This window comes from Camarhynchus parvulus, chromosome 8 (genome assembly GCF_901933205.1).
Source record: "Camarhynchus parvulus chromosome 8, STF_HiC, whole genome shotgun sequence".
In the NCBI taxonomy this organism is placed as follows: Eukaryota; Metazoa; Chordata; class Aves; order Passeriformes; family Thraupidae; genus Camarhynchus; species Camarhynchus parvulus.
Window position 1 is genome coordinate 16,739,697 of NC_044578.1, and position 26,816 is coordinate 16,766,512.

General features: G+C 38.2%; 1 protein-coding gene across 1 annotated transcript in view; it reads right to left on the minus strand.

Annotated features, from left to right (window-relative positions):
• BCAR3 (BCAR3 adaptor protein, NSP family member) overlaps nucleotides 1-26,816 on the minus strand; it is a 63,107-nt gene that overhangs the window by 17,330 nt on the left and 18,961 nt on the right. The window contains 1 exon segment of the mRNA XM_030953498.1: nucleotides 16,451-16,490. Within this exon segment, the coding sequence (XP_030809358.1) occupies nucleotides 16,451-16,490 (40 nt within the window).

Sequence of the window (26,816 nt, forward strand, 5' to 3'; positions counted from 1 at the left end):
GCTAAGTCATGTTTATCCTAAGCTAAGGACTGACTTTGTGTCTCACACTGCGCCAGTGAGGAGGTGCACAAAAAGCTGGGAGGGAGCACAGGGGAGGGAGCACAGACATGACAGCTGACCTGGACTGGCCGAAGGGATATTGCACACCACAGAACATCATGCCCAGTATATAAAATGAGGAATTACCTGGAAGCAGGGCTGATAGGAGTCCAGGGACAGGGTCTGACATCAGTCAGCGGGTGGTGAACAACTGTATTGTGCATCATTTGGGTCTTTTTCTTCTTTCATTATTATTATTTACTAGTATTATGATGTTTTACTTCATTTCGATTAAAAAACTGTTCTTTTGTCAACCTAGAAGGTTTAGTTTTGATTCTCCTCTCCATTCTGCCAGGGTGGGGCAAGTGACTGGCTGCTTGGTGCACAGCTGCCAGCTGGGCTCAAACCATGACAACTAATAAGGAAGATACTTATTTAGAATGAGGGAACTAAAAAAAGCCCTTTTGTGCAAAGATCAGTTTAATGTTAAGTGAAGGTAATGGGAAAACTTCATTCTAGTGGATTCAACAACCATTTTCCAGTACACCACCACACTTATAACAAATCTTCACATTTCTATGTAACCACATTCAGAGCTAGGAGAGCTTCATTTCTGGAATGCAGACCCTGAGAAATCTTGAGTTTGGTGTTAGTCAAATCACAATTCCCCACTCAGTGACCCTTGAGATTTGCATTTCCAAATGTAAATTATAGACATACCTAAATAATAGGTAGCACCAAGAAATTAAATGCATAAATATCTACTGAAAAATATGCCCATTCCCATCAAACAGAAGTCACTAACAGAGCACCAGTGGACCCTGTGCTATCTACATATTTATGCTAGAAGATAATCAAACTTCTACTGCAGTGAAATTATAAAATTACCATGGGAAATTGAAAAGAATTTTATAATGTAAGATTCATCAAAACTCAAACTCAGCAACAAGACAATGGGAAATCAAAGCTTGGGGAGCTATACAAAATTTCACATAATTTTGAGCAGTCTTTTCACATCTGCCCCTCTCCAACAATAACAAATCTAACACTGAAAGGCAGACTGATAATGCTGAGTGGCGATTCCATGTAACTCACGTGTTATCAAACCCAACTGCCTCCACACACATGCTGAAACTGGATATATGAAGCCTGAGGATGCCAGTGAACAGATTTAGATCACTGCACACTGAAAAAATATTAATTAAGATCTACTATCTATAAAAAACGTTTGCAATTCACCCAAGATAAAACATGGCACTAGAGTAAGGAGCTGCTTATAAAAGGCTTCTTACTCATGTCACATTCACAGCCTTAGTGCATTACTCACTGATGTGCTACATCAGCCTGCTGCAAGTTCTAGCACTTGGCAGTTCTGAGAACTGGAGTGGCTTTCCCCTTTTGTGCAGCTTCAGCTGAGGGTGAATCATAGCAGGGAATTAAGAATGAAAAGACTTGAATTTCAAGGCCCTTCCCCCTCTGATCATGACAACCATACTGACTAGTACTAAAAAAACCCTGTCTTGTGGCAAAGTTGATTTCATTTAGACCTCCACATTTTTAAGTCACCAGTTATCACTGATTTAGTCCTAATTTATTTCTCCTCTTCCAAAAAATCCAAATTTAAAGAAAAATATTTTGGTATGAAAGTGGCACAAGTCACAATTTAGTATTTTCTCTTCACTTCTTTTTTAAACACAAACAGGAGCCCCCTTGCCTTGAAGTTTCTCTATTTTCCCTCAATGTAGAAGCTATAAAAAACCAAATGGGATCATTAAAGGTACTGGCACGTCATGACTCAATAATGAGTTGATCCAAGTTCAGATGTTCTGTACTGATCATTATCTTTTCTATTAATGCATGGGAAAATAAACCAAATATCTGCTGTTGAGACCTCAGTTTCACACACTGAGTGCTCAAGTGCTGTACTGCTTCCTGTGCTTTGGTGGGACACAACAAGGCATCTCTGAGATTGGCCACATACTGCTTTCAATTAAATTGGGTAACACAATAAATTTAGCACAATGCAGAAAATTGTCTGAATCTCTCAGGGGTAGTTGACAACTTCAGCATGTTTATTTATGGATCAATTTGGTATTTCATGACACTTGTAATTACTATTAAAACCAAGTATTAACTTCATCTAATTACACAAACTGATTTTGCTTGATTTCTTAAAAGATTAAAAGAAAATAATAAAAAATTTAAAAACTGATGACTTTATTTTCTACTATTTTATTGTTCACATCATCCTAGGCTCTTTAGCATTTCACAGAATCCATACCACTGGGCCCCAAGTTTTAGACCTTACTTGATTTGACCACCGGCTGTTTCTATACCTACAGCCACTTTCTCTTCAGCAAATGCACCCCAGTTCCCTACCATCCAAACTTCTTCAAATAGCAGTTCATCGAATTTAACTATTGCTAAATCTGCATACTGGAACACATGCATTCAAATCTATTTTAAATGCTGCAAATCTCTTTAAATAGAACATTATTTTTGAAAGATCCCAACTGTAATTTGTTTCTACATAAAAGGTTTTATTTTTCACCCTCCATACAGCAAACACTATTAATATTTCAGTTTCTCTAGAGACTATATGGATTAGACTAAATGGAAAGTTGCCATGACAACAGCACCGTTATTTTAGGTATTAGAAGTTCATGCCAAGTTAAATAAAGGGCATCTGCATGGTCAAGAACAAGTTTTCTAACTGCTGTGACAGCCAACAATAAACCCTAACGTCATTTTAGAAGTTCTAGAACTGGAGAATTAAGCCTTAAAACAAGAATGAAAATCAATTACAGCACAATAGAGCATCTTTAGCATTCTATTGTGATGATAATTGCTGACATCTGTCTCAGTGAGAAGAAGTCAATCTGACCAGAATAATTTTTTCAGAATGCCCAAAAGACTGAGCCCCACACCCCACTTTCAGAAATGGACAGTTATAAGGCCAAATCACTGAAGGTAAGAGAAGGGGACAGCTGTTCCCAACTTTTGAGTGCTTCCATCAAAGTCTGAAAGCCATGGCCAGAAGACAGCAACCTTCATATCCTTCCTCACTGCAAGTGCTCCATGGTGTTAAAGAATAATTCACATGTTAATCTTAAATTAAAAGATTTAAAAGTGTAACAGGTCATCAAAAGTAGTCAGATGCCCCACATGACAACAATTCCCAAGTCCCTTAGACACTTCTGTTATTGTGACTCAAAATTATTATAAAGGCTTTTCTGTACTTACAGCGCATATGGAGCATTTTTGCATAAAGTAAATTATATCCCTGCCCATGGCAGGAGGATTGGACTAGATGACCTTCAAAGACTCATTCCAACCCAAACCTTCCTAGGAGTTTATGACTTTGTGTATCTTGCAATTAAAAAATATAAGGACAAATCTAAAATTGTCTGAAGCATTTAAGAAACACCTGCAATCCTGAACACAATTGCCTGTGTTTTCCTTATATAGGTGAAAAAAGTTAGGGAACCAAATGGTCTGATCAGTTAAACTCTGAAAACTTGAAAATTTGCTAAAATCCTCCCCAGCAAGTTCCTTATAGGGCATTTTTAATTAGTCCCTAAACATAAAGACAGCCAGCTTCAGACTCACAAAACTGCAAGTTGTTCAAGCTTCTCTCTGAGACAACAGTGAATTGTAAAGGTGTTCCTTAAAAGAGAAACACTCTGTACCCAACCGTGGTATAAAAAAACCACTTGTAAACAAAAACGGAAAGGTTACTGACTAGCACACTGCAGTTGGAAAAGAGCACCTACCTTGACTCTGATAATAGACTTACGATGATAAAAGCAGCAAAGTGCTGCAATCAGCATTTGAAAAACATTATAATCCTTTGGCATTTTCAGTTCTGCTGCCTGTGGTTCCTCCAGACTGAAGATAAACAGTCACTACTAGCAGTGCTCTGAGGTTCAGCTCTTCAGTGTCACCACTGCCTACCGGTGCTGCTACACCCCCTACTCAGGTATCAGTCTGGGACACTTCCCACAGCTGAAGCTGATCCCATCAATTCAGGGACTGCTGGCTTCCAGCATGCCATACAGAGAGTGCCAGAATCCTCATGTGATCTGTTCCACTCACCAGTGAAATCCTACTCCTCTAGCTTGGCAACCCCCTGCCTCAGAGATGCGTTTAAGGCATCAGACAAGCCAAACTTCCCTTCTTGATGAGTTACAGTACCTGACTGTCTCCCAGTGCTGAGAAAGGCTTAATCAGTTGCTCCAGCTCAATCATGCAACATTTCTGCCTGCATCATCATTTATACACATATAAAAGAAAAAAAAAAAAAAGAGGAAAAGCAGTTGATTACTGTTTGACAACTGTAAGAACTGAGCCTCGGTAACCAGGGAAAATGGTAAATCTGTTTATTTTTAATTAGGAAGCTTCTGGCATAGAGTCCTTGAAAAACGTTGCAAGAAACCAACCCTGTAAACATTGTCAGTATCACTGTCAGGTAACCAAGGTACCTTCAGTATTTAAAACTCTCAGTGGACAGCTTTATTTTGGTGATAGTCCCATGGCATTATGCAAACTGCTTGAGAAAGAAAGAACTGAATTCACAAACATGTCTGACGTGGCAAAGTAGAAGTAAGCACTACAACAAAATAAAAAGCAGCAGTTTTATTTATGCCTGTGATTCCATTCTCCTGGACAGCACAGTCCATAGCCTACTGACCAGTCAGCAAACTACTCATCAGCAAAGAATCTGCCTGACATACCTCAAGGCTCTCTCAAGCACCAGGGCAAAAAAGAGGCAAACAACTCGGGTAATTACAACTGTAAGAGACGAGACATGACCTCCATAGCAGCCTAGTTAACAGATCTGGTGAAAGGAAACCAATGGACTGGATTGAGGAGTACAAGACAGCCTGTAACACTTAAGAACTAGAAACTTTGAAGAGATAAACCAATTATTACTGGGGTGGTACCAAAAATTATGGAAGTCACAGATATTCTAGATCTTGGATTAGGAATAAATTAATCCCAAGGAGTGGTTAAAATGAATAGTTACTTGTATTTTTCATCAGCAACAAGTATATGACATAATTAGGAGGACACATATTAAATACTTATTGATAGCCTCAGGTATTACTTGCAAGGTAGCTCTCACCTAATAACAGAGTACTTCCTTCCCACACTGACTGAACAATGGGAAGTGCCCTCAGTGCCTGCATCCAGCAACAGGAACTGGTGCACAAACCAAGCAGCAGCACTGAGAAAAGACATAAAACGTGCACTGCCTTTCAAGGAAAATATGATGGAATGCCTATCTAAAAAGAAGAGGAAACCTCAGTGTTGATAACAAGGAAATGGAAGTGTGATGTGTAAAGTTCTCTCACCTATCTGATCATGGAAGGTTTGCAGGTACCTACCACCAGGTGCAGCACCATGCCCAGAATGCTCAGAAAGGCAGCCAGACTACTTGGCCACGTGTAGGAGATGTTATGCCAGAGACTCTTCTGAGAAAAGGAAAACAAGGTAGGAGTAAAAGAACAGAACATTAAATGGACTGCAAAGTAATAAAGCTGGCAAGAAAAAAGAGTGGCCAGAAAAGAAGCTGAAAATACTGACTTTGAAGATGAAATCCTGCTAAAGAGTACTTTATGACCAACTCAAACAATGAATGAGTAGATAATATAACAGGAATGTGAAAGTACCGTCCTTTTCTTTTCGCACTGTGCTGCAGCGTATTTTAATTTACTTTGAGTTATTTTTCCACTTCGAGGAACTCCACAGGATTGCTTTAGTAAGCAGCCAGAGAAAAAAGATTAAAAGATACCCTGCAAAACTTCAAACAAAAAAGCCTCAACTGTGATGCCTGTTTCTTGACTGAAATCTTCTGGTACTGTGGCAGGACATCTCATAAAGGACTGTATTTTTAAAAATATTAATCAAGTGTTCTCATAGTAACACCCTAATCCAATTTTAAAACTGGAAGGGCAGGAGGGAGGGATGATAAAAAGGTAAATTAAATTGAAGACTGCATGAGTCAAGGTGTTTTTGCTTCACAATGCTGGCAAGACAGTATTAATATCACACACTAAGGTTTCACTTGCAAGACCAAGAACAGAAATTATCAAGACAAGCAATGTGAACAGTAGGCGACAAGAAGGGCTATGAGGATGACTTAGCTATTATGGCAGCAGAAACAGCTGACTTAGCAGTGCAAATAAGGTGGATCACTTCTGCTCTGAAAAGAATTAGAAGTTCCAAAAACAAATCCTCTATGGGGTTGGGAAAAAAAAGGACAGCAATACTATGTCCTATCAGTGTGTAAACCGTACACTGAAATTTGAACAAAGGTTCTCATCCATCATCAAGAATAAAAGCCCCCAATTTTTCAAAAAAAGGAGGATTGGAACTGCCAGTTCCTTATTTCCTGTCTGCAATGAAATAAAGAATCAAAAATTATGTATGTTGAGAGAATGCCAGAAATAATGAAAAGCAAATACTGTACAATTCCATACAGCAGCTGCTGATGCTTTTTATCAACAGTGTAACTGATAGGAAAAAGAATACTTTATTTAAACAGTAAATTTTAAATGGTTTAAAAATTAAACTAAAGGGATTTTTCTATTTATTAAGGTTAGTATGACTTCTGCCTAGATAGCTCAATGAATGGATGACAACCTTTGCAAGACACTGTGATACAGAAGTACGAAAATTAATATTACAGGAAGGAATCTCAAAGAGTATGTGAGAAATCTCTGAGTGACAGTATGGTATGTCCTGCACTGATGGCTATCATGACTGAGGATAGTCTTCAGGCTGCTCCAATCATGCTTCATACATAGCTAAGGATTTACATTTTAAAATATTGACTCAGAGAAACAAAGAATGGCTTAGTCATATATTCACTCCCCTGGCCTTCAATTTTTTGCTGGTACTTTGGGTTCTTGGACTCTGCACATGAGAAACAAACCTGTTTATTGTACCTTAGAAACATCAAATACAATCCTTTTGCTAAGTCATCTATTGATGGTCAGAGGTCAACAATCAGCTTTATTTCTTAGTTTTCAAAGATTCTTTCTAGACTCTTAAATTATCTAATAATCCCTTCATCGTTTCTGTGGATGGTTGGTTAGATTATGTTTCATAACTTTGATAACCAAGCTTAAAAAGAAAGGATTTTTAAGTTCAGAAAATCCATGGCCAGTTCAAGGACACTTGAACATGTATTCTGTGTTGAGCTCCTAATAGCCCATTAGGAAGAGAAATTAAGGAGTCTCTGCTAACCCCATCTGTTATTACAAAGCCTCTGAAGTTATTTAGGATAGTTTCATGGTCTAGTTTAAATTACCCAGTGTTCCCTTGACACACCTAAACTGTGTCCAGCTTGCTCACAGCACATTGCATATGCAGGAGTTTGAGGTGCTCACCCAGGATAGTGTGAACCTGCTCAGGGGGAACCTTCTTAAGCTGCTTTAATCCTACTGGTCAAACAAGAAAAAAAACCAAAGTGGCTTCAAGATTTTAAGTGGTTCAAGTAAAGTAACCACACTCCTTGAGAATATAAATGCTAGAAAACTCACAAGCAGTCTAAAGTTACCAAAACAATCTCCAGAGCTGCAAGAGGTTATTTTGAACCAAATATCAGTCATGGTCATGAGAGTGCTTAGAATTCACACACAGAATGATCATGATTTGTGATTTCATATTAGAGAAAGAGAAATCATTTCAGACTAAATTAGATGAGGGAATTGTTGGCTAGCCACTTTGCTTTGCAATGCTCTATTCATTTAAGCATTCAAATCAGCCTAACAATATTCAGTGAAACACATGTAATGCTTTACATTTCACTGCACTAAATGGAAGTAAACAATGCAGGCAGGAAGCCAGCTGTAAATGAAAGAAGCACTGTACAAGGGTCAAGAGCACAAATCTGATTAGATCCAGCCCTGAGCACTGCTGCTGAATGAGTGACGTCCCACGGACACGTCCCCATTACACAGGGCATGACCTATGGTCAGAGTGCCTATGGCTACAAAATGGCAGCTCTGGGCTTGTAGGAAAGTACAACAGGAGTACACAATTTGTACAGAAATTTGAAAGGAAAAAACCAAAGAAAATAAAGTAACTTAAATCCCCAGTTGAAACATTTTTCATTTAATACGTAAGAGTTTTTGCCATAATTAGTTGTTCTTTTTAATGCAAGAAAAAGTCAGGAAACAGGACAACTGATAAATAATTTGTCCATGCAAGCATCTTCACAATGCCCACTCCCAGTTGGTTTTAGCAGTAAGTCCTGCAGATATGGCATGTTGCCTCTAACAAAGCTCTGGGGGCAGATGCCTCCATATACAGGTAGTGCCCAACTTTACAGCTGAACACTTATTAAAGTGTAGAATAAGTGGAAGAAAGGGGATGACAACACTGTCAGAAGGCTTTTTATCTGTTCCTAACTCAAAGGTCTACAGGCACATAAAGTCCCATCTACCAGCTCATGTCCTACCATTCCTGTCTCAATTCTTAACCAAACTGACTCTTCCATGTTCTCTGAGATAACCTCACTTCCTGCATGCTGCTGTTGGTGCAGCTTCTGGTCATAAACCAACAGATAGAGCTGCAGCTGTAATTACCCCTGTTTGCATTGCGAGGTGTGGTGTGGGAGAGGTCAGCTTAATTTCTTCCTCCTTTCTATTGCAGTTCCGTGAGGCAGTCTCAGAAATAAGCTGCAGTTGTACAGGAATAGTGAGAAAACAGAATTTGCATCTATTTAGTTTACACTGCTGCTTGAATAAATCTCTTTGAAAATCTGCCTTGTATAAAAACTCAGGTCTGCAGGTACAAGAAATAAATGCCCAACCTGCTTATGAGCTTCCTACTAGGTCTTAATTTGCACTTTAAGACATCCAAATGCCTTTGAGATTCATATGTTTTAGTAATAAAAGATCAAATTTTTTTCAAAGTAATCTGGCAGTAAGTCTGTCTTTCCTGCTAGACACTTCCCTATGAATCCACCAGCAGGTTTAATTGAGCCTACCAAAAACTAGCATAAGTATTCTTGAGCTCCACCTACTGTCTGCCAACCCACGTACAAACATGAAATAATTTTGTAACATCCCACCTATTATTCCTTCAATTTGTTCCTTGGACTGGGAAAAAAAAATTATGAAAAGGCATGAATTTCCTTTTCTTTCAGAATTAGTTCACAGTTTAATATGGGTAATACCTTCTTCTCTTTCCTGCTGACTTAGCTGCCATTAGTCTAACTAGCTTTGCTGGCCAGCATACCAGAGCTGTCTTGCATATAAAAATAAGGCATTAAGACAATTGTTAACTTCAGACTTCTGTATTTGAAAGTCTCCCCAGTCCTGTCAGAGTAAAGTGCTTGTTTGTGTGAGATTTAAACCAATTCTAAGTATAATGGAAAGATGAAAAAAATGTGTTACTTCTCCAGGGTAAGCAGACACCTTTAAAATATCAGCTAATTATCTAAAACTCCTGAATAGCCTAAAATAGCCCTTTTATACAGAGGATGTATATTTTGGATGTGCAGCACTCAGAAAGAAAACTTACAAGTCACTTGGGCTCTGTCAGAGCTTGGCTTTTCAAAAATCTTTCAGTGTTTTACTAACAAAAGGATTTGAGGACATGGAGGCAAATGACCTCTAGGTATTCTAGACAAGCAACATAACATTATGCTCCATTATTTGTGCAGATGTTTATTTTCTACAAATATCCGACATACAAAAATGTCAGGCCAGCCTGGTCCTTTGCCAGCACACAGCAGTAGATGACATCCCAACTGAAACCCCACAATGCTCCTCCTGCTGCCCTCTCTGCAGGCTAAACTGTATCTCAGTGCATCTCCAAAAACAGGCAAGACAGACACACACAATGGACCAGTCTTATTCTAATTATTATCTGTAAACACAGCTCTGAGAGATGAGGAGCTTTACCTCTCTAGGCTTTATCACTAAGAGACCCAAAAGGCTTAATGAAAAAAATTCATCATCGTCATCATCTGCTCTCCACACATTATATTCTCACTCCCCCTTGTGGCTCATGAGCTTACAGACACTGAAAAATCAACAGTAAGGTGTTGCATGGAGTTAAATATAAACAGCTGAGAGCTTTTGCTATTAGTCCATCTTCAAAAAGATGAAAGCTATAAACCAGCCCACTTTTATCCCCTATTTCTTTGGAAAATAAATGCACATCACCACGTACCCACATTTGCTTTCACTGACATGGACATTTTGAGTTGGGAATATTATCAAAAGGCCAGGGGGGATGGGGCCCTGAGAAATCTGGTCTAGTGAGAGGTGCCCCTGCACAAGGCAGGGGATTGTAACTAGATTTCTTCTGAGGTCCCTGCTAACCCAAACCATTCTGTGATAACAGCATTTGAGAGCCACTGGGATTAATATTGTGGAGAAAACAGGTAATTAGTTTAAAAACAAGTTTCCCAAGATCACTAGAGATAAAATAAGACCCATTTTTTGTACCCCAGGACTTCTATCCCATGTTTCAGATTCAGAACTTTCCCGCTTATGTTTCTCATCTGTAAGTAAGATCTGATAGTAGTCACTGATCCTCTAACAAAGGCATTGACAAGTTCAACTAAGTAGCTACTCCCACCAGTGTTACTATTGGTGCCAAGGAAATTAGAGCAAAGTAATTTTATAGTTTTCAGCTCAAATATCAGTGCATGTAGTGGTTTTTGAGGACTCTAGACCAGACATCACTTGAGAGTTAATGAGTAATAACAGAAGTAGAATACAGACATGAACTGGGTCAAATCCATGGTAAGATAACATGTAAGATTAACCATTAACATACACAGAGAGGATGCTCGCTGCTCTAAGAATTATCAACATTTTATATTTACTAAAGCACCCTCAGCATTACAGAAGATGCTTCCATAAGCAAAATACCTTAAACTCCATTTCAGCATCAGAAGAGGGGAATGTACTGCTAAAAGATTTCATAATGAAGGCCAGAATAATTAGAAAGCCACCATCCACTTGACTCAATTAATATAAGGATTATCATTCAGAAAGAAAATATTCCTTCTCACAGTACACTAACTTCCCTCACCCCTCATCCACAAAACCCCAACACCTCAACCAACCAAGAGAACCCACAAACCCCACCAACCACAGAAAACCCCAGCTCTTAGAGCTAGCCAGGCCGTTCAGGAATTGGGGGCTGGGAAAGAGCAAATAGCTCCTAACAGGAACAGGCTAACTTGGGGTTTCATGCTCTAGGGAAACATGAACTAGGACAGTAGACTGAAAGTACACTGTCTTGCAGAGCTACAGAATCATACTTCCTGCATAATTTACTGCAAGCACAGCTTACATTTTATTCATCACTTTGCAGCCAACACATTACAGAACTGCTGACTCAGTCTTATTTTCAGAGACCAGCCTGTTGGTCAAACAAAATTCAACATGAGAAAATACTGAAACTTGGGCGTTATATTACACCACCAATTAATGAATAACTGCATTATATCAAATAAGATACGTTTTCTTTAACTCCAAATGAACAGGGCAAGATTTCCTGTTCATTTGGAGTTAAATTTTTTTTTTCCTGGGCTGATTAAATTGTTTTAGGAACAATTATCATACATACTTAAAGAAATAGCTGCCCTCAGAACATCTATTCTGACAATCTCAGGGACACTCTGACAAAAAAAAAAGATTGTCAACTTCCCTCTAGGACCTACTTCTATTACATAATGACAGGGAGGAGGGGAAAAATCTACACAACCCCACACCCCCCCTCCGATTCTGTGCCTCTTGAGAAAAAGCAACCAATTTCCAACAGTCAGGTTCCTATGAGAGTTACCAAGAAATTATTACAAAATGTGATTTGAATAACCATGACTCGATTAAAAATATCCTGTCAAGTGTTTCTTTTCCAGCAGAGGGCAGTGCACAACCAGCGACCACCCTTCAAAAACCAAACTGAAGGTTTCATTGAGACCAAAAATTACATGCATTTAACATTGGGTTGGCTTGAAGACAATATTTTATTTCTTAATCACGCAGCTTACATACAAGAAGCAACTGCTATGGAGTGTTGGTGAAGCTTCTGTTCCTGCTATGCAGAGAAACATAAAAAAAGAGGAAATGTGTCTGTCTGAAGCCTTACTGACATCACTGATGATCTCTGAGTCAGATGACAAATCCATAGTGACAGAGATGTGTAAAGTCCAAGTTGGCCACATGGGCATACTGCTTCTCTCTCAAAAAGCCACATTCCATCCGATAGCTACACCTGCTGGGATACTGTTGTCCTTGCTGAAGTCGCAAAATGTGTGGAAAAGAAGTCCTCAAACCACCCTAGAGACTCAAAAACAACCTCCTGATCATGTGGTGCCTTCGTGCAGGCATTCCTCCAGCTCTGTTACTTAAGGCTGTCAGCCAAGGCAGAAACCCAACAAACGCTCTGCTCACAAGCCCCAGCTCGTATCTCAGCAGGCAAGTCTCTGCAGGATGTGACACACAGCAGAGAGCAATGAACTGCACTTGGCAAGGGTTCCACTGAGGTGGGGATTTCTCTGATATATTTCCATGTCTAAAAAAAGGCTGCTTGCAAGGAAATTTCACTGTCATCAGGAAAAATTATTTCCCAAACTGTGGCTACTTGTCATGCTGACACACATTTTTTCCTAAACTTCCCTAAACTTACATACACACATATAAACTTTTCTTTTGACCACCCTCTTACCATAGTATCTTCAGCAGTAGAATTGTGAGTCAAACACCCATGCCTATATTGGATTGGCATCCACAATATTATGAATTTGTGCAGTTAACAATACAAACTGCATCAATATATCTCATAACTTGATCTAAGTCCCTTGAAGCTGAATTAAATCCACAAAATACTGTCCTATTTTGCAAAGCTAGAGATAATGATAACACACTGGAATGTCATCAGAATTTTATTTTCAGTTGCACTAACCAAATCCGTGATGAATGACAGTAATTTCTATCACAGTTTGCTTTCTAACAAAATCAAGGAAGAGTAAAAATAGGGAAAAAAATTAATACTGTGGGGCTGAGACAAATAGGAATCCTTCAACGGAATTCCACAAGAAACTCTTTTTCTGCAGCTGGAACTTCCTTAAAGTAGCAACAGTTTTTTCCAGTCTGAATCTAAATATAAACTTCCCTCATGACCATGCTGAGCAGACATAAATTTTGCACATTTTCCACTAATGGAATAAAATATAACTCCAGTACTTCAGGCCATAATAATATTTATCAACTCACTGCTGATATGTATTTCTGTAATTATCAAGCACTATTTCCAGAGGAAATGCTTGAAAGGTTTCCCTGATAGGATGAGAGAAATCTCTCTTTTTTTTTCTTTTCACCCTGATACAGCTTCAATGATTACAGCACAGATTTCTATAAAAAGATCCTGAAGTATTTCTAGTGATTAGGAATGGGACAGAAAGCTATCTTTGGTTCACATGAATTTCATCAAAATGACTCACAAAAAGCTCTCTGACACACTCTAATCTGCCAGCACTTGATTCTTTCTCCCTTACTGCAGGAATCTGTTCTGTGGATGTGTAGACTCAGGGTGTGGGAAGAACCTGCAGAGGCTACCAATGGATCTATTATTTGGTTCATAAAACTTGTAAAAATCTCACAGAATGTACAACGTGCTATTGTGTCCCTGAATCTCTTTCATGAATTGGGTAGCAGCCTGACTCAAAGCAGTCTGGCCTGTTTTCACTTCTACCATAAAAGGGTTTTTTTGAAAGAGCCATTTAACTGTGACCATGGTTTCAGCAGCACTGTGAATACAAAGGAAGAGTTGAAGCCATATGGACACTTCAGTATACTCAGACTCCAGCAAATCAGTACATTTTTCATCCTCCCTTACAACCTGCTTTTGCATAATTAGCTCTCTTTATATACTGAATGAACTAATACATCAATATTCAAGACGTAGTAAACTGCACCTTGTGAGCAATGTAATTTAAAGAATTAGAAACCACAGTTCATCTATAGAGAACATTCTCTTAAAAAAATATGATCAGTATTTTCTGTCTTGCATCTTGAACAGAATAAAACAGCAGGAAAAAACAACTTATTTTGCCTTTCCTCTGTTCAGAGTATTTCTGAATACAAGGATTTATTTCTTCTACTTTCAGTCACCTGATTTCAGCAAGGAAAGGTCTGTTAAAAAGCAAAGTGCTACACTCAGCTCTGAAGTTTACCATCAGTCTATCTGCTTGTAGTCACTATGGCCACAACAGACATGATGATGTTCTCACTGTGAACCAGCACACAACTAAAACCAGCACACTGGTCTGAGCCCAGGTCTTTCTGTAAAACCGCTTTTTAAATCTAGCTAGTTTAAAACTAGCTGTTTGTCTTGAAGAAGAGTAGGTATGACTGTGCAGCCCGATAAAGTGGGTGTGTGTGAAATCCCAAGTGAGGCTGGCCAGGACACCTGAGAACAATCAGTGCCCTCAGGGCTCTGACACGGTACAATTTGCTTGGGACTGTAACTCTTGGGTAGAAGTGCCAGCAGCCAAACTACCCTAACACAAATTTATGCCACGAATTGCTTTCATGATAATGTAAGTCTTTCAAGGCAAATTAATCCAAAATCTCTCTTCTCTTTCCAGCCTGAATAGCAACATGACAGAAACAAGAATCAGTATCAAGACGTCACAATTACCACGTACAATTAGTTCCAGTGTGAGTTTTTTTGTATGAGCGATACATCACACATGCTTCATACTCAAGTTTATATGTGTTTTCATTCAGTAAATCAACACTTCTCTGTTGAGAGACAACACTAACTATATTTTCTTATGCATTAGAAAATACAAATTTTCTGTTTTCTCCCTCTTCTCTTACTATCTCTTTTTCATTTTAAGGTATTTTTTTACCACTTAAGCAACATCTGTCAAAGCCTACCTGCTAGCTCAAACTACGTAAGTACGGATTACACACCAAAGAGACTTGTGCAAATAGTAATGGTGGTATAAACATTGCTGCAGAAATCTGTTTTTTTTGCTTGAGAAGGTTAGGGCTCAGCAGTTTAAGTCTATACCTGCCACCATAATGTATTTGAGGATCTGGAAAATTTATAACCATTACCATACCGTAACTTACAGAAAACAGTGAACACATACTTGCTAAAACCAAAGCCAGCAAAGGGAATCCAAAATCCTGTTGGTATGAATTCACCCACAATTTTTACAGTTAAGGTTAACTGATAAAAAGAAGTTAGAGGTAACTGATGAAAGCCCTCCTTTATTTAAGAATGACTGATTTCTGTGTAAGAACACATTTTAAGAAGCAGTTTTATTAGCAACCCAGATTTTTACAGACAAAAAATGTTTTGGGGAGTTATAAGAAAGCAATATCTGCATATTTTTCAAAGTTGTAGTTTGAGATTTCTTGTCTAGAATTCCTGTTGTAAAAACACTCAACTAGGATCCAAACTCAAAGTTCACTAAAGGTAGGGATATAGCCAGGAAAAACTGAAAAAGGAAGGGGAAGAGAAGGCATTGGTAACCCTTGTGTTCTCCCTTATAAGTCTCTTTTCCCCAGGCTTTCCTCCTCAACATCAAAGTTTTAATAACTAAGCTTAGCATCACTGCTATTGACAAGAGTCCAAGACAAGCCTTTACCAGGAAAGTTGAAAAGCCCAGAAACCACATTTATAATACAGAACTTGCTGAAACAAGACAAGACACATATTGATGAACTGGCACATGATACCTCTGCCTTCCACTCAGTCACATTATTAAAACTGTAACAGCATACTCAGTACAGCACAGTGCGAGACAGCAAATTAAATACAGCAATTAACACGTCCACCACTTCATTGCCTCTGGCATCCCCTCTTCCACAGTGCTCTTGAGAAGGCTTTTGACCTTCTCTTCCCTACCATATCCCAACTTCAGGCTGGGATTGACGTCAGGGACCTCCCAACACTGAACTACCTGTTCAGAGCAGAAATCCAGCAGCTGTTCTGAGAGTCTCCTGTGGCAGTCACTTCTTGGACCAGAAGCGAATTTTTACCTGTAATTTTAGTAACTATAGAGCTAAAACTGTAAAATGTAAAATTGACATTTTTATGATATATTCAGATGTGTTTCTTTACTTCCCCAGAAATCTGTAAGCAAAAAATACAACTTCTTTTAATCTGCTAACCAAAGCAAGAATTTAGTCAGTCACATGTAACTGTAAAGAAGCTCCATATAAAAATGCAACCTACGCCCAAAGTACAATGCCCACAAGTATTTCAGTGAAGTTGTAAGAAAACAGTCTGACATTCATATTTAGCTTTTCTGTACCAAAAGACAGACAAGCTGCACTATTTACCTACAAATAACTGGAAATGCTCTATCAGTGCTGGGTATAGACCAAATAAAATATTTTGGGGATAAGAAACAGTACCTTACCTTGACATATTCCAACGTAGGATCCAGAATATTCTGATCTCTGTAAGGAAATGGTGCCAGGAGAGGAGGACAGACAGAAAAACAAACAAAAAAATGGTAAGTCCAAATATAACGTCATACTGAAGAGATGCATTAGTATGAGTAATATGCTACTAGGTCACATTAAAATCCTTGCTAAAACTTGGGTGTTAAAGCTTTATATCCTACACTATCTCATTTATAACAAATAAATCACTGGTTTCTTCTAGAAGGACATGTAGTGGAGCCAATAGTACTTAATTTGAGAAATAAAGTTAATTATACCATTTTAAGGAAAAAAAAAATCTTGACATTTCAACAGATGGCTGGAATACTTACTTGCCACCCAAAATATCTGAAATAAATTTAAAAGAGTGTTCTCCCAATGGCTTTTGAATTTTATGTTTTCCCATTTAAGCTACTGCCTCTGATAGCACTGGGAGGGCACTGCTTAGAGGAAGTAGAAAGTACTACATTCACTTTCTATACATACAAAGAATAAGTTCTCAAAATAATCATAATTTCAGCATCACTATTATTTGAACACCAGATAATCAAGTCATTGCCCTAATCTAAAAATAAAAATCTCATCATTGGTTTTCTACACAGATAGATGGCAAAGAGCACAGAAGCCTAACTGAAGAACCTTGCACTGTTACAACTCTTTCCATAAAATATATGTTTATTTTTATTTCTATTTCAAAGCATTTTGTATATTTGTTTTTATTTGAGAACTAGCAGATTAACAGAGTTTGCAGGACATGACTGGATATTTTCTAAGAAGCTGGGATGACACACGTGGTACTGCCCTTAACTACAAACATGAAACAGACACAATGAAAACCGTGCAAACTTAGAGAGGGATCGGACACTTGTTACAGCAGTCAAGTTTGCCACATGGACAACAGATCTCTATAAATTTAGAAACAGGATCCTTTTTGGTGGTAGCTGTTGCAAAGATGTAACACTAGAAACCCAATAAGCAGCTTCAAAAATGTAGAATTCGGGTTACACTGGAATGAATCAATCCAGAAAACAGTCTCTGAATTCCCCATGTTGTTTGGAATGTAACTGCATACGATCTGAAACTGTGTTATTATTTGATACTCAAGTTTTAGTCTGGTTGCCTAACAGCTTTAAATCCAGAATAATACCAGAATACTGAGCCTTCCCCATAAAATGATGGTGCTCAACTGTTCAGGCTGTATCATGTGTTGCTGTTTCATATTATCTCAATATTTATCACGGATCAAATTGCATTCTCAACTGATGTTTTAAAGAATAAAAAGCTAGACTCAATGGAAATAAAATTTGGAGCATTTGAAACTTTTTCCTATGCTATATACGAAGAAGGATCAGCTTGATAACTGTATGAGCATAAAGCATGTACAAGCATAGCAGAGAACACAAGGGTGAAGCACAGAGGAAAAAGAAAACAAAGCTTTGAAATAGATGTTTTCCATCTCAAAACTTCTCAATTTGACTGGGGAAAAAATCCCATTTTTAATCAGTTCAGCAAAGTCATTAAGCATGCCTGATTTCTTCTCACATTCAAATGATCTGTGGGAAGTTGTTCCAGTACCAAATGCTACTGAAACACTTTTCAGTTTAGTTCTTCACTTGCCTGTGGAATCTTTCAGGACAAAGGGTCTACCAGCACAGCATATACAACACACTCTGAAAGAACAAACCCGCTTATTCTGGCAGCAAACCTGTCCTGTTATGGTCTGCACTCCTGCAGAACAGCTTTCCTACTGCCTCCACTGTTCCCTTCCACCTTCTGCTACCAGGCAAATGTTCTCTAGGACAGATCAAGCCAAAGCAAAAGGAAAGAGGTAGAAAAACTCCAAGATGAAACAGTTTATTTACTGGTATATAAAGCAGGACATCCAGAAGAGCGCAGAGAAAACAGTGACCTGCATTCCTTTCAGCATCCATGTGACAGAAGTGCTTTGAAAATGTTTGGCTTTGGAAAAGGATGGTGTAAGAAGTATCTGCACAAGAACTGTAGTATTTATCTGGTAAGCAGACCCACAACAAAATGTACAAAACCCTGCCATTCATCCTGAGTCATACAGAAAGATGTTGGAGCACTGTTCATCTCAGATACCGGTCTCCAAGCTGATCTACTCTCTCTCCTCCATCTTCCCGTGTTCATCTTTGTGCAAATTTTTTGAAGTTATTTTCAAGGAATGGTAACTTTCATTGATGTGTAGTAACTAATAGTAAAGATTAACTACTGCATTTTCCTGTCATCTGACTCCATCTCAATACTACCACATTACATACAAAAAACCAGATGAAGCAGTTAGCCCAAATAACTAGAAGGTAGCCAAATAAAACTAACTCCTGAATCTGAGCTCTCTGTTAGCAATGATGTTTCTTTATGCCATGGGCTACCAGTGAAGGACATCTATGTTGTCATGAAGGTAAGAAAAATACAAGGTATGTTTTTTCTTTTAATTTTCCCTCTCAAAGAATCTTAAAAAATTATGAACCCACATTCTCATTTATTATATTAGAAGATCTGTAGAAAAAAATAATACTTTCAGATGACTAACAGATCAGATGAAAGAGAGTAGCAGGTTCTGCCATCTCTTAGAATCGATTTAACTGAAGGTTGGTTTCAATAATATTTTCTTATCTTTCATCAGATTTTATTACCTTTCAAATAATCCTAATGTTTGTCTTCATAAAAACTTGACTTTACAGCTGTATTCATTTGCACCTGTTTACCTACAACATTTATGATGTATTAGAGTCTGCACATAAGTCAATCAGTCCTGTGTAAATTGTGGGCTCACAGTTTTATTATTATAGGATTTTATTATGCATTTTGGTTTTCTAATAATCAGATAAGACCTACTTCCACTCAGATAAAAAGCCTATTTATAACAGAATGATGTCCCTGGAACAGAGAAGTCTTCAGAAGACCTCAAGCTGAGGTAAGTATGCAGTAGGACACACAGTACTGGCTTCATGCTCTTTACCCATTCTGCTACAGAAAGGAATTTAAGAGAGGGATGCAAGCAGACTGCCACATCTATTTTGGGTATTGCTATTGCTGCCACCTCTTGCTATCACCTCATTTCGTGACAAAACACAATCCCTTTCCAGCATATTTTTAATCATAGGAACAAAAAAGAAGAAAAAAAGCACCTGACTTGCTACATGCAATTAAAGCATTCTCCTGAGTAGTGTAAATCCTCTGTTGCCTCCTCCACACACACAAGGTCTGTGTGGAATCTGTGGAAGCAAAAACACTCCTCCAGTAATATCTGACCAGAATCTTAGCCCTCATGATTCTGAGGCTTTTCCTACCCAGAAACACATTCTCTCTAGAGACTGACACCTGACAACCCCTTTTTCAATGCTGGCTGATCTTGCAGACATACAACCCTTTAATCTGTCCCTGGTTGTCCTTGGAAATGATATCAATTTCTTTTCACTCCAGTTTCAAGATTCTTATCAAGATTCTTATGTGCTTTTTTTTCATGTATGGGTTTCTTGCTGTTACGGCCAAGAAAATACACAGAGCTTGCAAACAAGTGTGGTGCTTCAGCAAGCCCAGAAAGAGATGAAGGCAAGAAAACAAAAAACATGAAGTTGCTCTTTTGCTTCCCTCTTCTCCTCCCCATAGCAACATTTGCTGCAACAATGAAGAGTCTGGTGTCATACTAGTTGGCACTGACTATCTATGAGCAAGTAGTGATACATTTGACCACTATGAGAAACAACATAACTTCCCAGAAAATAGGAATAATCATTGTATGAGGACCCCTTCAAAATATAACTAGAGCTGACTGAGATGAGAAAGGGGGACAGAATTCAGATGTTATTGTGCTATTTCTCTACTTCCCAACACATCTGAACAATGGCCAAATGTGTGGGGAGAATTAAAAGATTTTAAAAAAAGCCCTTTTGAAGTTGTCACCATGAACAGTCACTAGCTAAAATGAAGGAAAAAAAATCACTGTAAGCAACTTGAATCATACTTCTGGTATGGCAAACTAAACACTGTCATACTGCCAGTTTCAAATCCTGCATGGATTTGAAGACAATGAGCAACCAAACACGAAAATGGGGTAAAGAAAACCTTAACATCCTGGTAACTAGTCACTCTGAAATATTTGATAAAATTCTTACATACTCACAATCAATGCTGGAATTGAAAAGCTGAATCCTGGTGTTCAATCCCAACATCCATTATTCAGTACAGTGAGTGCTAGAGAATAGCCAGAATCTCAGTAACTCAGACATCATCTGTTTTTCACTCTGCAGTTTGTCCAATAGTTCTCTATAGGACTACTTCAATAAAAAAATCTTTAAGCAGATATGCTGTAATCTTTAGCTGTTTGGTTCTATGAAAACCTCCACCTTTCTAACATCGTACATTACCTCCTCTCATTCTTGATGCTATAAAAAATCCTGCAGACCTTTACACACTAAGCCCTATGAAGCATCGGCATTTTCCAGGCCCTTGGCATCCTCACAGAAAAATCAGCTACAATTATAAATTAGCTGTGATAACTTTAACAGAATTTCAGTGCAGCGCAGTCAGTGCAGACACAACAGTATCATCAAGTTGCCCAAATCTTCTCTATCATTCAACTCCCATATAAATATTCTTACAGTGTTAGAAACTGATTAGCCCTGAGTCAGTTTTTGTGCTACTTCACATTTTTATAGCTGTACCTGTGGGAAAAACATTGTGACACATTGCCAGTATTTGATATATGAAAATATATTTGTCCATTTATTTTAAAGGGACTTTTCCTGGGGACATTTTCTTTCTACCCCATTGAAAGAGAAATCATGAGAACTATCTTCTCAATAGTTCCAACACCAATAATGCCAAATCTGAGTGAAGACAATAGAGGCTCAAAGGGAGCCTGAGACCCTGAAAATACACCTAACTGTTGCATGGCTGCTAACAGAGACAGAATTGCTGTAAAATGACCAGATGGATCACATGCCTTCTTCAGTCTATGTCTTTGAAATCTCTCCATCTCTGTAGATTTTTGAAATACACACTACTTAAGTATGAAGGTGCAAGTCAGAGCATGCTGGACATGGCGTGTTTCAGTATATGTAGCACAGACTGATTTTATTTGTACTGCAAACTAGAGCAAAAGATCCACCGATTTTATCCCCCAGCAGCTTCTGCTTCACACACGCACCTCTGCTGCATTCCTGAGGGCATTCCGCCCTTCTGCCTCCAGCTGCACAGCGCCATGGACATGACTCATTCCAACACCAGTGGAAACAAGTGCAAACTGCTATGACTAACTGTGTGATGTCCTGCAGCTCACACAGGAACGGAAGGGACTCCAGTAATTAAAACTCTAGAAGAGATGCAATGTACTTTTCCTTGGATTAAATAAAATCTCAATCCTATTTGTTCAGAATGCCCCAGCAGTGATACTGTTGTAGCAATTCACTTTTACCACTTCAATCTGATCCCTCCAACTTGCTCCAGTTTACCTATTGCAGCAGAAAAATCGACACCATTTTTTCTACCTTTTCCAGAAGAATTTCTGTTTCTGCACCACACACAGTACCAGTCTCTACAACCTGGTCAAAAGCTCAGACTAGCCACCTCCATTCTTTTTCCTCTATTTTCCTTAACATTTAGGCCCACCAAAGATACAACTCTGTCCTTCAAAGCCCTTCTTAAATCTTTTATCCCAAGACCTATTCTAGGAAAGTAATGGTTGGGCAGCAAGACTATTGCTTATCCAAAACAGACACTGTAACTACAAATTGGTTTATATATGTGCTGTTGCCTGTTGAGTTATATCTTCAGCTGGCAATTCTTTACAGTGAGTGTTTCAGTTGCTGTGCAGTTATCCTGAATCCAGTGCCACAAAATTTTAAGTGTTCAAAATCAATAGAACCTTAGAAAATAAATATGCATATTCAAAAAAAAAAAAGAAAAGCCCCCACTGACCAATGTTCAGTAGAATCAGTCTCCATTAATTAACCTGAAATGCATCTAATTCTAGGTACACTTTTTCACAAAGTATGGTTGTTCACCTGGCTAATAAATCTTTCAGGAATGTGTTTTTGGACTGAAGCACAGGAATGCTAATACAAGGCTTTAGCACTGAAGAAAACAATAGTGGGAGGAAGAATTGTCCTCCCTGTCTGTTCCCTTAGCCCACTTAAGAAAGCTCATCACATCAGATGCCTTTCTGCATTGGATATGGCAAGTAAGCATTAGGAATACACTTCCCTATGTAACATTTAACTACTATTTAGAGCACAAAAGGGACAGAAATGAAACCAAATGCTCACATATGAACAGGAGGCAGGATGAGGAAGCAATATAGCACTTGGTACAACTGAATAGGGCATTCCATAACACTTACACGAGAGACCAGAAAACAGCAGAGCCAGGGAAGGAACTTTGGGTGTGACAGAAGAAACTTTCTACTACATATAGTGTCCTCTGCTCAAAGAAGAAACAGCCAGAAAAAATAAAAGTTTTTAGGAAGTTTTTGAAAAACAACACTGACCAGTTTTGATAGGGGCTTTGAGGGATTTGGGCTCAAGTTTACCTGGCAAGTTGTTCATTAACAATAAGGTCATGGTCCCCAAATTAATTTCAAATGATGATACAACTGTGTTCATCCCATAAGGAACTTCAGTTCCTCTGCTCAGAAGCTGAAGGACTGTGGTTTAATTCATCTTTAATCCTGGAGAGATGGTCTCTCTTTTTGAAACATTTCATCCTGTTTTCCTCATTTCCCTCTCTGACGATCCCACATGGGCAGATTTCCAAAATGCCCATAAAAATCTAGAAGTGAAGCTTTGGTTCTGCAGGTCTGTGTCCACCAAGCAAAGAAAGAGGATGTGAGCATCAAATGGGAACAAAGGGGCAAAGCAGAACTTCACAAAGAATAATCTGAACCCAACAATGGACAGGAGGGCTAAAAAGAAAAGGTAGACAAGCCAAAACAGAACAAAGCCCTGGAGTTAAAGGATAAGAGGATTTGATACTGAATGTAAGCAGATAACATTAGCTATTCTCTGCTTATCCAACACAGCGTTCCTTCTACCACAAACATCTCCCAGCTTTAGTGGGTAGCTCTGCTCCACCTCTGGGACAGCAGAGATCTGCAGGTGCTCATGTGAACAGGACAAACAAGAGAGAGAATGGGAAAATCTGTGAAAAAAAGCATGAAGTATTGGCAACATAGAAGGAATTCTTCCATTGGAAAAACCTGTGCATGGAAGAAGTCAATGAGATATTCACTGGCCCCAAATTCAACACACTTGTGTTACTCTTATTAAAGAAACACAACCACATACAAATATTTTAGTTCAGGTTTTTTTACAAACAAAACTCATACTAATAGGTAGTTTCAGGCATTACACCAAAACCGTAACTATTTTTACTTTCAAAATTCTGTGTATTTATAAAAATTCCTTTCCCTCTTATCCTAAAATTTAAAAGGGAACCAAGATACTGGTCTTCTTCCTGGTAATCTTGCAAATATTTTCATACTTGAAGAACTACATTGCATTTTATAAACAAAAGAACACCAGTATTACTCACTTTACTCCCCATAGGAAACATACAAAATACTTATTTTACTTGATATATTAAAACATTGATAAAAATTATTTTTCATTTTCAAAGTGCACTGAATCATTCAAGTGTACATACAGTATTAATATAAAAAAGTAGCACAAATTCAAATTAAAATGTGTGTTAAAGCAAATCATGTTTCCAACAAATCATGTTTCAAAATCACTAGTTAGAAAAAAAATAAATGCTGTCCAAATGCCTGATCCACCCCATTCTCCAAATCCAAAGAAAAGCAGAATTTGCAGCATCTGGGGAAGCAAAACAGGCTGCAAATTCTGACAAGGATAAAGCAAATTCCTGAATAGGGTTCTCCTCACCAAGCACAGCCTTGCCAACTCTTTTCCTTTACAATTCAACTGTCAGTTCAAGGGCTTCAGCAGGCCTGATCTATTGTGGTAATACCACTAAGAGAACAGGAACAGTTTTGGGAATGCAGAATTCAGTCATTCATAGCTTTATACTACAAGACTAACACCTTGCCAACTTCCAAATGTTCTGCCCTCCAAGGACAAGGGCAAGCACTGTAGAACAGTGAGCCTGCTTAGCTTTATGCTGATGAAGTTACCCTGTAAATGTCAGTGGTACTAGTCAAGGTTAGAATTGAACATATTTTTATTTTTTCCTTGAGAGTTAGATGGGACAAGTATGTGAGGATCATCCAGCCAAACATGCAGAGCCTTGAAGATCAGAAATTCAGGAGAGAACAGAACATCCTAAACAACCAGATAAACTAATCTACTCTACTCTCTGCTACAGCAGTACAAAGTCCAGTGCTAGATGAGAGCACTTCATCTGAAACAGCTGACGTAGAAAAACAAGAGGAAAAAAAGTCTGCTGACCAGTACTCAAAATAAGAGACTGAAGTCGAGCTAAATGTGCAGTCACACACACTTACCATACTTTCAGAACTACAGAAAATAAGTGTATTCTTCGCGCCTGTGTGTAGATAATTAGGGCCAATCTATAAAATGCACTTTAGCTTACAGGCTATTTATCACATTTTGATCTTTTGCAATAAGGTTCAATGAGCATTGGAAGACATTAAGAGCTACTGGTCTGCCCATTTCTTTAGTGAAAGAAACAAGCTAATAAAAATCTTTTTTTCCATGGCTCCTCACACCCGCCAGATTTAACTTTTTCTTTTTTAACATGCTTGAACCATGTCAAAAAAACTGATATGGACAATTTATGCTTGATATCTTGGTGCTGCAAAACAAAAAAAAAGCTGCCATGCCTTGTCTATCTACAAAAATGTACTGTTTGTAGCCACAACAATAAAAACAGTAGTGTTGTAAGTATAATCACAATCAGGACTTACAGCATAGCCAGGAATTTACTGGACTTGAGAATAGAAAATTAAAACAAAAGCAAGGAAGAAAATATTAAAACTATAGCTCTGTAGTTACAACTCAACACTTCAAAATCATACACAGTTAAAACTAAAGCTTCAAAAACAGGGGAAAAAATTGAATTCTCACCAGTTGGTAGGTCAGGCCCTCTCATGAATAGTGATAAAACAAAGCACCCAGGGCATTTTACATTATTTAGAGAAATGCATGAAGTATTTTGATTCCAAGCTAGTTTGAACAATACAACCCTACTGTTTATCAGTGACTCAATTTTTTAAATGTCTGTATAGACAAAGAATGGAATTTGAACAAAAAATTGTCTTTACAATTCCCAGCAAATGAAATGGCTACTGCAAAGAGAGCTAGTAAACAGAAATTAAATCAGCACATACTCACAAATGTCCTCTATAATGTGAAACAGCCAGTGTGAATTAATGTCAACTTTGTTTTAAAGCTTTAATTAGCATGAAAACTTAGAGGAATAATTTCTGGCAGATGGTGTGCTTCAACACTTCCTAGGAGTAGGCTCAGCAGAGGGAAGATAGTGATTAAATGCAAATGTGTGGCCACACAGTTTCTCCCAAAATATCCAAAATTCTATTCTAAAGAGTCCTACACTACACATACAGGGCAAAGTCAAAATTAACTCATTTTTCTTTCTTTCAAATATTAAATTTCTAAGTGGACACTATGGCTATTGAAATACTAAGGGCTTTAAAAAACCGCATGTAACTCTACAAACTGCACAAAAAAATTAATAAACTTATTTCTAAGATATTGTGTCTAGCTTTGATTTTATTGCCGTGCTAAACTGTCCATCCTAAAACTGACATTAAATTCTTTCAAAGCATCATGGCCATCAACAGCACCAACTTTGTGCAAATTCAGATCCTATTTCTGACCTCTTAACAATTTACAATTTCACACTGGAGCTCTTACTAAACTGAATTTCTTGTGACTAAACTAATTTTTTGTGACTTAATTTTGTCACAAACCCTGTTTATTTCAACAGGAATGCAGGCTATTGGTAGGCAATAGAGGAATTACCAGTACTGAGAAAGGAGTATCTTTTCTTCACTGTCTTTTAACTGATTGTGAAGATCACATCTTTATTAGCCTGACTCACTGACAACATAATGTTGAACCCATCACACCACTTGCATTACTTCTCTCCCCACAAAACAATCTTAGAACCGGTTTGACAGTGGGGTATCAAAGATACATTTCTTTCTCACAGCATTCTGTGAGTCTTGTATCTTGCAACAGTACTAACTTCAACTCAAACCTCAACTGGAGAAAAAAAAATCTTCAGAATTTGCCTCGTGCCCCTCTCTCCTCTTCTTTCCCTGGTGTGTAGTTTGGCTTATCAAGAAAGCAACAACTGTCAGCATGAGAGGACAAGAGG